Source organism: Bubalus kerabau, chromosome 6, assembly GCF_029407905.1.
Source record: "Bubalus kerabau isolate K-KA32 ecotype Philippines breed swamp buffalo chromosome 6, PCC_UOA_SB_1v2, whole genome shotgun sequence".
Taxonomy (NCBI): Eukaryota; Metazoa; Chordata; class Mammalia; order Artiodactyla; family Bovidae; genus Bubalus; species Bubalus kerabau.
The window spans coordinates 60,516,247-60,528,110 of record NC_073629.1 but is presented as its reverse complement, the minus strand read 5'-3'; the positions used below and the strand labels follow the sequence as shown (position 1 = coordinate 60,528,110).

The following is an 11,864-nucleotide window of genomic DNA, read 5'->3' as shown; positions in this document are numbered from 1 at the left end:
CCATCTCATAGAGTTCTTGAGGATCCAATGAGTTGCTATCTGCATGGTAGTACTTGGAATACAGTACCTGATATAAACCTTTGATAAATTAACAGAATTAGTTATAAGAAATAATGGGAAGAACTTACTGAGAAATTTCTACGGTTACCACTCTGCTTTTGTCAGTAATGAAAGCTATTTTAAAAAATTCTGAGAGATTTCCAATGCTGACTTTGAAATCTACAAGTATCCACTAAATATCTTCTGTGCCTGGTGTCTTGGGGACACAAAATAAATTTACATAGTCTCTGTGCCTCCTGAAGTTATTCTACACTAAATTTAGAATAAGGACTTGCCTGGTGGTAGAATAAATGCTCACCGCGCAAAGTTCAAAGAAATATGCAACAAAAAACACTAGAGTGCCACATAAATTACTTGGTTTCAGTTCAGTTCAGTTTACTATTCACAATTCAAGTGCTCTAAGATGTATACTAAGGAAAACGCCACTACCAATTGGGAATGCATTTATTTTGACATCTACGCAGACAGTTGCTAAATACAATGACTCACATCAACAGACGTTCTCCAGAAACAGCAATACTTTCCGTTCTTTCCGCTTGGGGTATCTGACAAAACCTGAGAGCAATCCCGCAAAACCACAGCGGATGAAAGTTGCACGGGAAACATCAAAGGGATAGTGACCGACGATCTAAGAACCGGGAGGAAAGCGTGGTGGGCTCGGCGAATACTTGGATCTGGGACGCAAAGAGAGGCTCCGAACCACGATCGGAATTAGGGACGAGGTTGTTTCCATGGCTTGATACTGATCAGTCCGCAAAGCCCAGAGGCGAGAAACAAGGGGTTCCCCTCCTGTGCCATCTCCTCCCAGACCGTGCGATCCTCTCGGACCGGTGGGGCTATGGGGCCACGGAAGCTTCTGAGCGAGGAGCCGCCGCGATGCGGGGCACAAAGAATGCAATGCAAACCTCTTTAAGGCCTCCCGCGGCCCCGCTCCAGGGCATGACCAACGCCATCTAAGAGACGACAGGTTCCTGAAACCTAACGGTCCCGACGCCGCCTCCCATATCTCTGGGATGGGCATCCGAGAGTAAGCCCGGGCCACCACATGCCAGCCCCGTGGGCCGCTGAGGTGCCAGGCCGGGTTACCCGGACAGAGGCTCCCCTCAGCCCGCCGCCCGCGTCCCGGGCCGTCACGTCACTTCCGGCGCGCGCGCCCGCTGGCGAAGAGGGACAGGGTCCCGGGCCCGGGTGCGCGACTGCCCGGGGGCGCGCAGGGGGGGCGGGGCGGGGGAAGGGGGAGTGTCTGCCCTCCGCCGCCGCCGCCGCCACCGCCACCGCTGTTGCCGCCGGGGCTGAGTTCGCTGAAGCCCTGGCTTCAGAACCTGCCCAGTCTTCCCGCCCGCATTCTGGGCGCCAGCCCCGGGAGCACTCAGTGCTGTGACCGGTGTAGAAGCGGGAGCTGCCGTAGCCTGTGGAGCGGCGGGGACGGTGCCAGCCCCGCTTCCCTTCCCTTCCCTCACCCCTTCCTCCCATCGCCCCAGTCATGGGGAACGCGGCGACCGCCAAGAAAGGCAGCGAGGTGGAGAGCGGTGAGTCAAGGGCCGGGTCTGGGGGCCCGCTGGGCGGGATGGCGCGGGGTCGGAGCCCGGAGGCCGCAGGCATGGTCCAGGCCTCAGCGGCCGCCGGGAACCACTCAAGGGGGCCCTAGGGACCAGCTGCCTTCCTCCTCCACTCCCTCCCCCCCAGCTCCGGCGAGAGAGCTGAGCGTCGAGGGCCGGATGGAGAGGGCGAGGGAGGAGAGAGGTCCCCGTGACTCCCTTTTACACTAGAGCGGGGGGACTCCCGAGATTAGACACTTCCCCAAATATGGTCGGGATAAAGAAGTCTCGTGGACCATCCCAAGCCGTCTCTCCCTCCCCGCCCCCTGACCCCGTCCCCCGCTTTGGGAGCCACAGGTAGTGTTGACTCTCTTCCCTCCATCACTTGGGTCTAACCCAATTTTATCGTCAGGTGAGGGACTGCTGCTCTGGTTCTCCGCAGGTGAGGTTAATCCTAAATGGGTACCTGTTTTAGAGATCCTCCATCTCTTCAGGTTAGGAGTTGAATAATAAGAGTGAGCAGCAACTTTTCCCATTAGAGAAAAAAAGCAGGACAGATTTGCCTTCTCTTGAGACATTCAAAAATTTGCTACAATGTCTGTAAAACTTAAAGGTTACTCCGAGTTGAAGTGCTTCCAGAATACCGTGGATTTCTTCTGAGAGCTGCAAGTGCAGGCACTCTGCACTTTACTGTATGGCCATATGGTTTTGTTTATTTATCTGTGAGTCTGTCTGTTAGTCAGTCAGTAAATCTGGATGGTTTTTGCCTTTGCCCGGTACAACTCAGATCTTATAATTCAGAATGAACAGATAACAAGTATTTGTTTTGTCACTAGGAGTAAATGACATGTAAGCCCTTGAGGCAATGCCAGATGAATAGGGGATACCTGATGATTTATTCCAATTTGTGTAAACAGTGTCTTTTAATGTTTCTGTGTTTGTAACGTGTTTTAAGTTAATTTCATAATTTAGTCTCCCTCTCACCCCAATATCAGGGCTTCCCTTATGGCTCAGCTGGTGAAGAATCTGCCTGCAATGCGGGAGACCTGGGTTCGATCCCTGGGTTGGGAAGATCCCCTGGAGAAGGGACAGGCTACCCAGTGTTCTGGCCTGGAGAATTCCATGGACAGTAAAGTCCATGGTGTTGCAGAGTCAGACACAACTGATAGACTTTCACTTCACTTCACTTCCCCCATAAGCAGGATCAATTTGGAAAGATCTAGTCATTCATTTTGTTTAATATGAATAGTTAGGTCAAATTATGTGGTTTGTGTTTCACCAATAAGATCTTGGTGTTAATTTTCAGGAGCTCCAGAAAAGTTCAATGTCTTCACTACGTGAGATGGACATTTTTAAAAAAATAATGTAGAGGTGGAACTTCAGTGGTCTTTTTTCTTATAATTGCACAAATGTAACTGTATAGAAAGTATTAAAAATGAGGGAAGTGTAAAGAATTGTTTCTGCCTTTTGTCATTTTCCTAATTTGAAGTTCTATTAACATAAAGATAAAATATGTACTAATGTATTACAAAGTGTGCTTGGTAATTGAATCATATCAGTGATTTTTTTTTTATTAACAAGTACTGGCCTGTACAATGTTTATATTTTTAATGGTGATAGTTGACTCTTTTGTGATCTATGTATTTCCGTTATTAAGGTTATCAAACAAATTCTCCCCTAGACATTTGAAGCTCCTAGCTATGAGATAATCTTAGAATATTTACTGGAAACAGAATGGAAACTTTAAAAATGTTTGAGTAAATTCTTTCATAAACTTTAACTGTTAGTGACAGCCTAGTTCTTAAGTATGTTAGCCAGCTTTTTATAGAAGTTTATTTATGGAAACTGAAGGTCATTATAGTAGTTTGAATACATATTCTGAAGTGATAAGAGAAAATAACTGTCTCACTGGACAATCATTTGAAATGTCACATGTTGATTAGTTTGTAATTTCATTTGGAGCAATGTTATCAGGTACATGTTGCTGCTGGTCTACCATGGTGAACAAAGACATTTTAATCTATGTATCTTAAAATTTAATGAAAGAATAACTTATACCATATATAGCTAACTGATTTGTATAGTTTTAAAAAATTACTTTTGAAAATACATGGCTTTCAAAATTTGAATATTTAAACTTCAATATATGCCTTTCAGACTTTGAATGTAGTTATTTAAACCTGGCATGCTATCATCCATGGGCCAAAGGGTAGACATGACTGAGCAACTGAGTTGAATTTAAACTTCAACCAATACATAAAAGTATAAGCGTTTAGAAATGTAAGTGGTCCTAGAGATCAGCCTATGTAATCATTCCTGTTCAAAGCCAGAGAACTTGACCTTTGAAGAAGCAGGAGCTGAGATCATATTGTTAGTGATATCAGAGTAAGGAATTGAATCTGGTCCCCTGACCCATTCTGCATTACTAACTAATCAAGTAGCACAAATATTTTCAAAGTGTCTACCAAGCGTATTAGTTTCATATGGAGACCCTGTAAGTAAAAGCTCAAGAAGTTTTACTATCTAATGTGAAAGAGAAAATATACATGTAAAAGTTAACTGAAAAGCAAAATATGACAAATGCTAACATTATGGAATATGAGATTAAAACTCTGAAAACTACCAATAGGAAAGTGTTTGATTTGAAATGATTTAAAAATATCAGGTCAGTTAGGATTTGAGGTTTGGCTCATCCCTCATACAGGTGACTCTGGACCTTAGTTCTAAAAATATTCCAGAACAATAAAGTTGGGCATAAAAATATTTGAGAAGGGTCTTAGTTAGCTTGGACCATCTGGTGCTTATGTTGTATTGTACTGAAATCTGTACTCCAATGCTTGCTGTACTGCGCTCAGTCATGTCCAACTCTTTGTGACCCCATGGGCTGTAGGCCACCAGACTCCTCTGTCCATGGAATTTTCCAGGCAAGAATATTGGAGTGGGTTGCTATTTCCTTCTCCAGGCGATCTTCTCGACCCGGGGATTGAATGCATGTCTCTCTTGCGTCTTCCCCATTAGCAGGCGGGTCCTTTACCACTGTGCCACCTGGGAAGCCCAACATTAAGTTGGGTACCTATTCTACTGTGGTAAACTGGGAAATTGTATTGAGATGTCTTAAAACTTAATGAAAGAGCAACTCTTACTTTTACATACCTGCTTGTTTTGTATATTTAAAAAAAAGTTACTCTCATAAATATCAGTCAGTTCAGTTGCTCAGTTGTGTCCGGCTCTTTGTGACCCCATGGACTGTAGCACGCCAGGCTTCCCTGTCCATCACCAACTCCTGGAGCTTGGTCAAACACATGTCCATCGATTCGGTGATGCCATCCAACCGTTTCATCCTCTGTCATCCCCTTCTCCTAAATATAGTAAATAAATATAGGAGTCTTCTCATAAATTTAGGGGTCTCAAAATTTGAATGTAGTTATTTAAACCTCAGCTAATAGGCAGAAGTATAAATTTTAGAAAAATAAGGGAACGTATAAAATTCTCTGAGAAATTTTAAACTTGTCATTCAAAATTGTTTCACTTATCCTGTCTTTCACTTTATTCACAGTCCCCAACATAAAAATCATGTCACCTATTTTAACCTGAAAGTGTTTTTTAATTTCATGAAAAAAAAAGAAAAACCACACACACACACAGTGGATTTCCGTTCCCCTCGCATGTTGCGTGTGGGCTTTATGTGTAACACTGTCAGAACCATGGTGCTGAGGCCTGTGGTTACAGTGTTGGTAGAGGTTTGGGTGCACATTCTTCTGTGACTACAAGTGCTAGAGCCACTAGTGTTCATACAATGATTTTTATTTTTATGTTTTCCAGACTGTTTCTCTGTCTTAAGAACCTTTGAAGATGAATGGAAGCTAGTCACCCACTAGTAGACTAGGTTCAACCAAAATGTAGGTTTCATAAAAACCAGCATTTTTTAAGGGTTTACTATGTGCCAGATTCTTTCAAGTTTGCATGCATAGTTTTCTTAATCTTTTCAGCTATATAACATAGTTCAGTTATTCTCCATTTTATATTATAGATGAGAAAAAGGAGGCTCAGAGAGCCTAAATGACTTGCCTAAGGTTGCACAGCTAGTTCAGTGAAAGGGTAACATTTGAACTAGGCAGGTTAACCTTAGAACCTGAAATCCTAACCACCGTGCAAACACCCTCTGTATGTAACAGAAAAGCTTATTCTGAGACACACAGAATAGCTTAGACTTCACTTTAATCAGTATTATTATAGGAAATTTTGGTTGTTTTCAATAGTGACTATTTGGATATAATAGATACCTTAAATGAAAGTTATTTTTTTTCCTTGTGCTGTCTTCTAGATTCAATTTCTATAAAATGAGGATGAATGATTAAATTACCTTGAAAGTCTTTTCAGATTTAATATGGTATAATTTCAGAGTAAGCCATAGAGAATTGATTTTATATACTTAAACCTTCATTAATATTTGTATTTAATTTTTTCTTCTCATTCATATATGTATAGTTTCCCTTTCTCTGAAATAGCCAATTGAAAAATTACTTTTTGAACTTGTACTGCCATTTTAAAAGTATTTAGAAATTTGCATTTTATACCATGGTTTGCATGGTTTGGCACTATCTGATCAGACTTTCTGCTGTGATAGAAATGTTCCTATCTATATTGTCTTTTGTGGTTGCCACTAGCTGCCTGCAGCTATTGAGCACTTGAAATGTAACCAGGGCAACTGAGAAACTGAATTTTTAACTTACATGCGGCAGTTAGTGTTTGATATATTGGACAGCACAGGTTTAGAGCATAGCATAGTTTAGAGCATGGTGGTGGTGGTGATTTAGTCACTAAGTCGTGTCCGACTCTTGCGACCCCATGGACTATAGCCTGCCAGGCTCCTCTATCTATGGAATTCTCCAGGCAAGAATACTGGAATAGGTTGCCATTTCCTTCTCCAAGTTTAGAGCATAGCATGTAATAAAAACACCAACCTATCTTTCCATCATCTTTGTAATTTGTAGATCCTCACAAGTGTTCATAGATGAACAAAATGCTATATTTATCTTTTCTCATACTAGAAATTAACTTATTTCTTCAGTTTTTCCTCTAAATAAGCTTTTACAAACCTAGTGAACTAGTAATTTGTATATAATCTGTAGAGTTAGGTACAAAGTTAATTTCCTTATTGGACTCTACTAGAAGTAGAATTTTTTAGTTTTTAATACTGGAACTCAGTGAATATATTTCAATGAAAATTTTTATAGCTTTGAATAAGAACAAATTTAGTGATCTCATATCTTATTCATGTCTTTAAACTTTCAGTTAGTTTTTAAAGGAAAATTGGTAACATTCCATTTTGATAGATTCGCAGAAGAATTTTGGAATAGTCTTCATTAGTTTAAAAAATAAAAAAAATCAAAACAAACAGCCACACTATTTGGATGATAAATACTAATATCACATTCAGTTCCATGATTCTGTGATTCAATTTTGTGCAGATTATTTACTGTATAAAATTACCTCCTGTTCATGAGCCATTTTTCTCATTCTCCTGGTCAGTGTCCTACACTTAGGATATTGTTGCTTTTCATTGCCAGCAACAGGATAATTAGAGCCATGAAAGCTAGTTTAGAAAAGTAAGCCATGGCTGAGTGGTAGAAGCAGCACATGAAAAGATCCTAGGTAAGTCAGCATATAGCTATTAAGATTCTTTCAGATAGTGTATGCTAAGTTACTTCAGTCATGTCCCACTCTTTGCGACCCCGTGGACTGTAGCCTGCCAGGCTCCTCTGTCCATGGGATTCTCCAGGCAAGAATACTGGAATGGGTTGCCATGCCCTCCTCCAGGGGTTGGAAAGGGATTGAACCTGCGTCTTTAACCTGTCCTGCATTGGCAGGTGGGTTCTTTCCCACTAGCCCCAGCTGGGAAGCCCAGATAGTCAGGAGTTGACCATAATCATTCTGATATTCCATTAAATTAATAAAATAAGTAATTAGTATAGTTTATAAAATTGTCTGTATATGTGATAATAAATGCTAGTATACATATATGTCCAAATTTCCTCAAAGGAATAAATCTTAAGGTTTTTAGTGGGGAAAGAAAAAAACTATGTTAAATAGAAAAATGTGGAATTTATGGGAGGTAAATATACCTAGGTCAGTACCACATTATATTGAGTATTTTTCTTAATTTAAAAAATATTCCTTCAAGAGTATCTTCTGTTGTTCTTTTCTTTGTTCATTCAGTCATGCTTTCATTTATTCAAACATATTGAGTGCCTAAAACGTGACAGATTTTATGCAAGTCTGTGGGAATAAAGATTGAATAAGACCCAGTACCTGCTCCAGAATGCCCGTATTTCAGAAGAGGGAGACAGACATGTCAACAACTTAATTAAAGAAAAAAAAAAAACAACTGTTAAAAATGGCTTCTTGAGTTCACTGGGGGAACCAGTAGAAAGTATAGTCATTTCCACTGAGGTGGGTGGGGGATGAAGTCCAAAAAGGCCTTCAAAAAAGAGGTGAGTCCTGGGTTGAGCATTGAAAACAGTAAGTGTTCAACAGTAGAATTACAGGAAGAAGTGTGTTCTGAGAAGACGGAACACACAGAGTGAGCAGATCTAGAGGGTTGAAACAGCATGACATATTCCAGGAAGAAAGTAAGTTGTTCATTATGACTAAAAAGGATGGGGTTGGTGGTAGGAAAGAGGGGAGATTGTACAATGAAAGATGAGACTCAGGAAATGGACAGAGACCATAAAATGCAGAGTCTGAATTTCATCCTATGGGATAAAACTATCAAAGCTACTGTGGACTCTGAAATAATAGAAAGATATGATAAAATTTGGATTTTAGAGAGATTATTTAGATGGTGATGTGAAAATGGCATATGGAACAAGTGAAGTGGAGGCAGGAAATCTATTAGAAGACTCTCTCTCTCAAGTGAGGGACTTTGAGGGTCTGGATCAAGATGGTAAAGGTAGGGGTACAGGAAGGACCTAAAATGTAAGAAATTTGGAAACTAAAAATGAGCAGACTATGCTTTACTGATTGCATTTGGGAAATGAAGTAAAGGAGAGATTGGGAATAACTCCCAAGTTTTTAGCTTCTTTGCCTTGGGGATGGGTTGTGATGCCAGTAATGGAGTCAGGAAATGAATATAAGGGAAGGAACAGATTTGGGGGCAGGGCATGTTGAACTTAGGGTGCCTATGGAATTTCTGAGAAATGATATCTGTTTGGTTATTTCATATGTGGATTGTATATAATTCTCTCAACTGTGGGGGAAAAATGACCTTGGATGATCGGATGCTCTTTTCCGACCATCTCAGGGGATCGGAGCATCTCAGTTTGCTCCCCTTCTAAGGCCAGCTGTTTAGAATCTATAGAACTGTGTATGACATCTGATGTAACTTCTATAAATTAAGAACTGTAGAAACTAAAAGTTTAGCTTTTTTTGAAAAAAGTAAAAGCCAGAGCACTGATGAGAACATTGTAACTTTTAAAGAAACAAAATTAAAGTCAGATAAAATGTGTTACTTTCATAATTAAAGTATGCATCCTGTAAGCTATTGAGCTTTGTAGAGTCATGTGGAGTAGCAGAAAAACATGTAAAATATTGTACCAACATATATTGTACTAAGTATCAATATTCTTCTCCCAGAGATCTTTAAAATAGATATTGAAAAGTTAAAGTGTGATTTAATAGTAAGAGTGTGAACTCAGAATAAGAAAAATCTAAATTCTATCTTCTAATTATTTCCATTAGTTCACTTTAGATAACTGTTTTAATACCTCCAAGCTGTACTATAAAATTAAGAAGGACAAATTTGTTACAGAGGTTATGGTCTTTTCCGGCCTTACAGTTCAGTGATTTCCATATATGTTTATTAAAAGAAAGAAGGTTTATTTTTAAAGTAGCAAGACTTGAGAATTAAAGACTATCACAAAATTATGTGGGTAGAGAATTGGCAAATGAGCCTCAGTGTAAGCAAATACACAGTAATATATTTAGGGGAAATTTTTTGATCTGTACTTAAAGAATTATAGTTTCTGAATTTTGGCCTAAGAAACAAATTTTGAATCACTATTGATCCTTGAAGATATTCTCATGTTCTACTGTAGGTAAAGAGACCATCTAAATATTGGTCATCAGGGGAGTAGATTTGAAACAAGACATAAAACGTTCTGTTCTTAGTGAAAAACCCTTAGGATGTTATGTGTAGTATTGATGTTTCGTGTATAGCAGAAGTGGAGAAAAGTTAAAATCAGGGAGAGCTAATAGGAGCAAGAGAATTGAACATCTGTTGTTTAAGGATAAACTAAAAAACGAAACAAACCTGGAACTCTTTATTCTGTAATAGGTCTACATGATTGAAGTATATAAACCAAATAGTATAGGTAGAGAAAATTGTTCAGATCAGATCAGACAGATCAGTTGCTCAGTCGTGTCCGACTCTTTGCGACCCCATGAATCGCAGCACGCCAGGCCTCCCTGTCCATCACCAACTCCCGGAGTTCACCCAGACTCACATCCATCGAGTCAGTGATGCCATCCAGCCATCTCATCCTCTGTCGTCCCCTTCTCCTCCTGCCCCCAATCCCTCCCAGCATCAGAGTCTTTTCCAGTGAGTCAACTCTTCGCATGAGGTGGCCAAAGTACTGGAGTTTGAGCTTTAGCATCATTCCTTCCAAAGAAATCCCAGGGCTGATCTCCTTCAGAATGGACTGATTGGATCTCCTTGCAGTCCAAGGGACTCTCAAGAGTCTTCTCCAACACCACAGTTCAAAAGCATCAATTCTTCGGCGCTTAGCCTTCTTCACAGTCCAACTCTCACATCCATACATGACCACAGGAAAAACCATAGCCTTGACTAGATGAACCTTTGTTGGCAAAGTAATGTCTCTGCTTTTGAATATGCTATCTAGGTTGGTCATAACTTTCCTTCCAAGGAGTAAGCGTCTTTTAATTTCATGGCTGCAGTCACCATCTTCACCTGAATTTAAAACATGAGAACTTACAAGCTATTCCTCAAAACTTATAAAAGCTAGTTGTACAGCAATAAAAGAAGTACAGTGAAACCTTCATAAACTTGGCTTCAGTTCAGTTCAGTTGCTCAGTCGTGTCTGACTCTTGGCGACCCCATGAATCGCAGCACGCCAGGCCTCCCTGTCCATCACCAACTCCCGGAGTTCACCCAGACTCACGTCCATCGACTCAGTGATGCCATCCAGCCATCTCATCTTCTGTCGTCCCCTTCTCCTCCTGCCCCCAATCCCTCCCAGCATCAGAGTCTTTTCCAATGAGTCAGCTCTTCGCATGAGGAGGCCAGAGTACTGGAGTTTCAGCTTCAGCATCATTCCTTCCAAAGAAATCCCAGGGCTGATCTCCTTCAGAATAGACTGGGTGGATCTCCTTGCAGTCCAAGGGACTCTCAAGAGTCTTCTCCAACACCACAGTTCAAAAGAAAAAAAAAGAAAAAGTAAAAAAAAAAGCATCAATGTTTTCCAGCAATTTTTAAGTTACTAAAGATACTAGCTGAATTTATAAAAACAAATGCTTTTACCTTTAAACACAAATAATCAGTTAAATATATTTATTCTTGGCTTAGAGAATAAATATATTTCCCTGATATGAGGTTATAACCATAATGCAAATAATAAATTATTTCCCTGATATGATAACTTAAATTGCTTAAATAGAAATGGAGATATAGCTTAAATTTTTATATTTTAATGTATTATAATTCATCTATTCATTTATACGTATTTTTTATTTTGGAGGAGGGTCATGAAGGAGATAGAGAGTTGCCTTCTTGTTGCTCATAGTATAGTGAAAGCTTTAAATAAGTAAATGTACAAACACGAGAATTTTGTTTGGAAGTACAGTATAGAGTATTTCCTGTGGTAATTTGGTTTTTCACTTTTTGATTATAATATAAATTAGATTCAGTAATGTTCTGTATCTTTGTGGATAGTTTTCAGAACCAAATTTGGGACTCCTTTAGAGAAATGAAATAATTGACAGTTCACAGTGAGGGCTGACTCTGTGGTACATTTGACATTAGGACTGCCTCACAAAATCCAATGTAAATTCCCTATCTTTAGCTGACTTGCTATTAAAAGGTATAAAGTCCCAGGCTTTATGGCCATTGTTTTAAGGTTGTATTCCCTGTTGCCTACTGTTCATATAATGTTAACTTTTCAATGACTTAAAACTTTTGTTTTCTAGTAAAACAACTATTGAATCTAAACCTGTAAGTCCTTGGCAAATCTGTATTACCCATCTGGACCT

At 39.9% G+C, this 11,864-nt stretch overlaps 1 protein-coding gene across 1 annotated transcript in view; it reads left to right on the top strand.

The window, feature by feature from the left end:
* Positions 1 to 1,279: 1,279 nt before the first annotated feature.
* The window catches only part of PRKACB (protein kinase cAMP-activated catalytic subunit beta), a 148,656-nt gene continuing 138,071 nt past the window's right edge, over positions 1,280 to 11,864 (top strand). Inside the window, exon 1 of the mRNA XM_055585348.1 lies at positions 1,280 to 1,589. Coding sequence (XP_055441323.1) covers positions 1,544 to 1,589 — 46 coding nt within the window. The 5' untranslated portion in view covers positions 1,280 to 1,543. The remainder of the gene's footprint in view (positions 1,590 to 11,864) is intronic.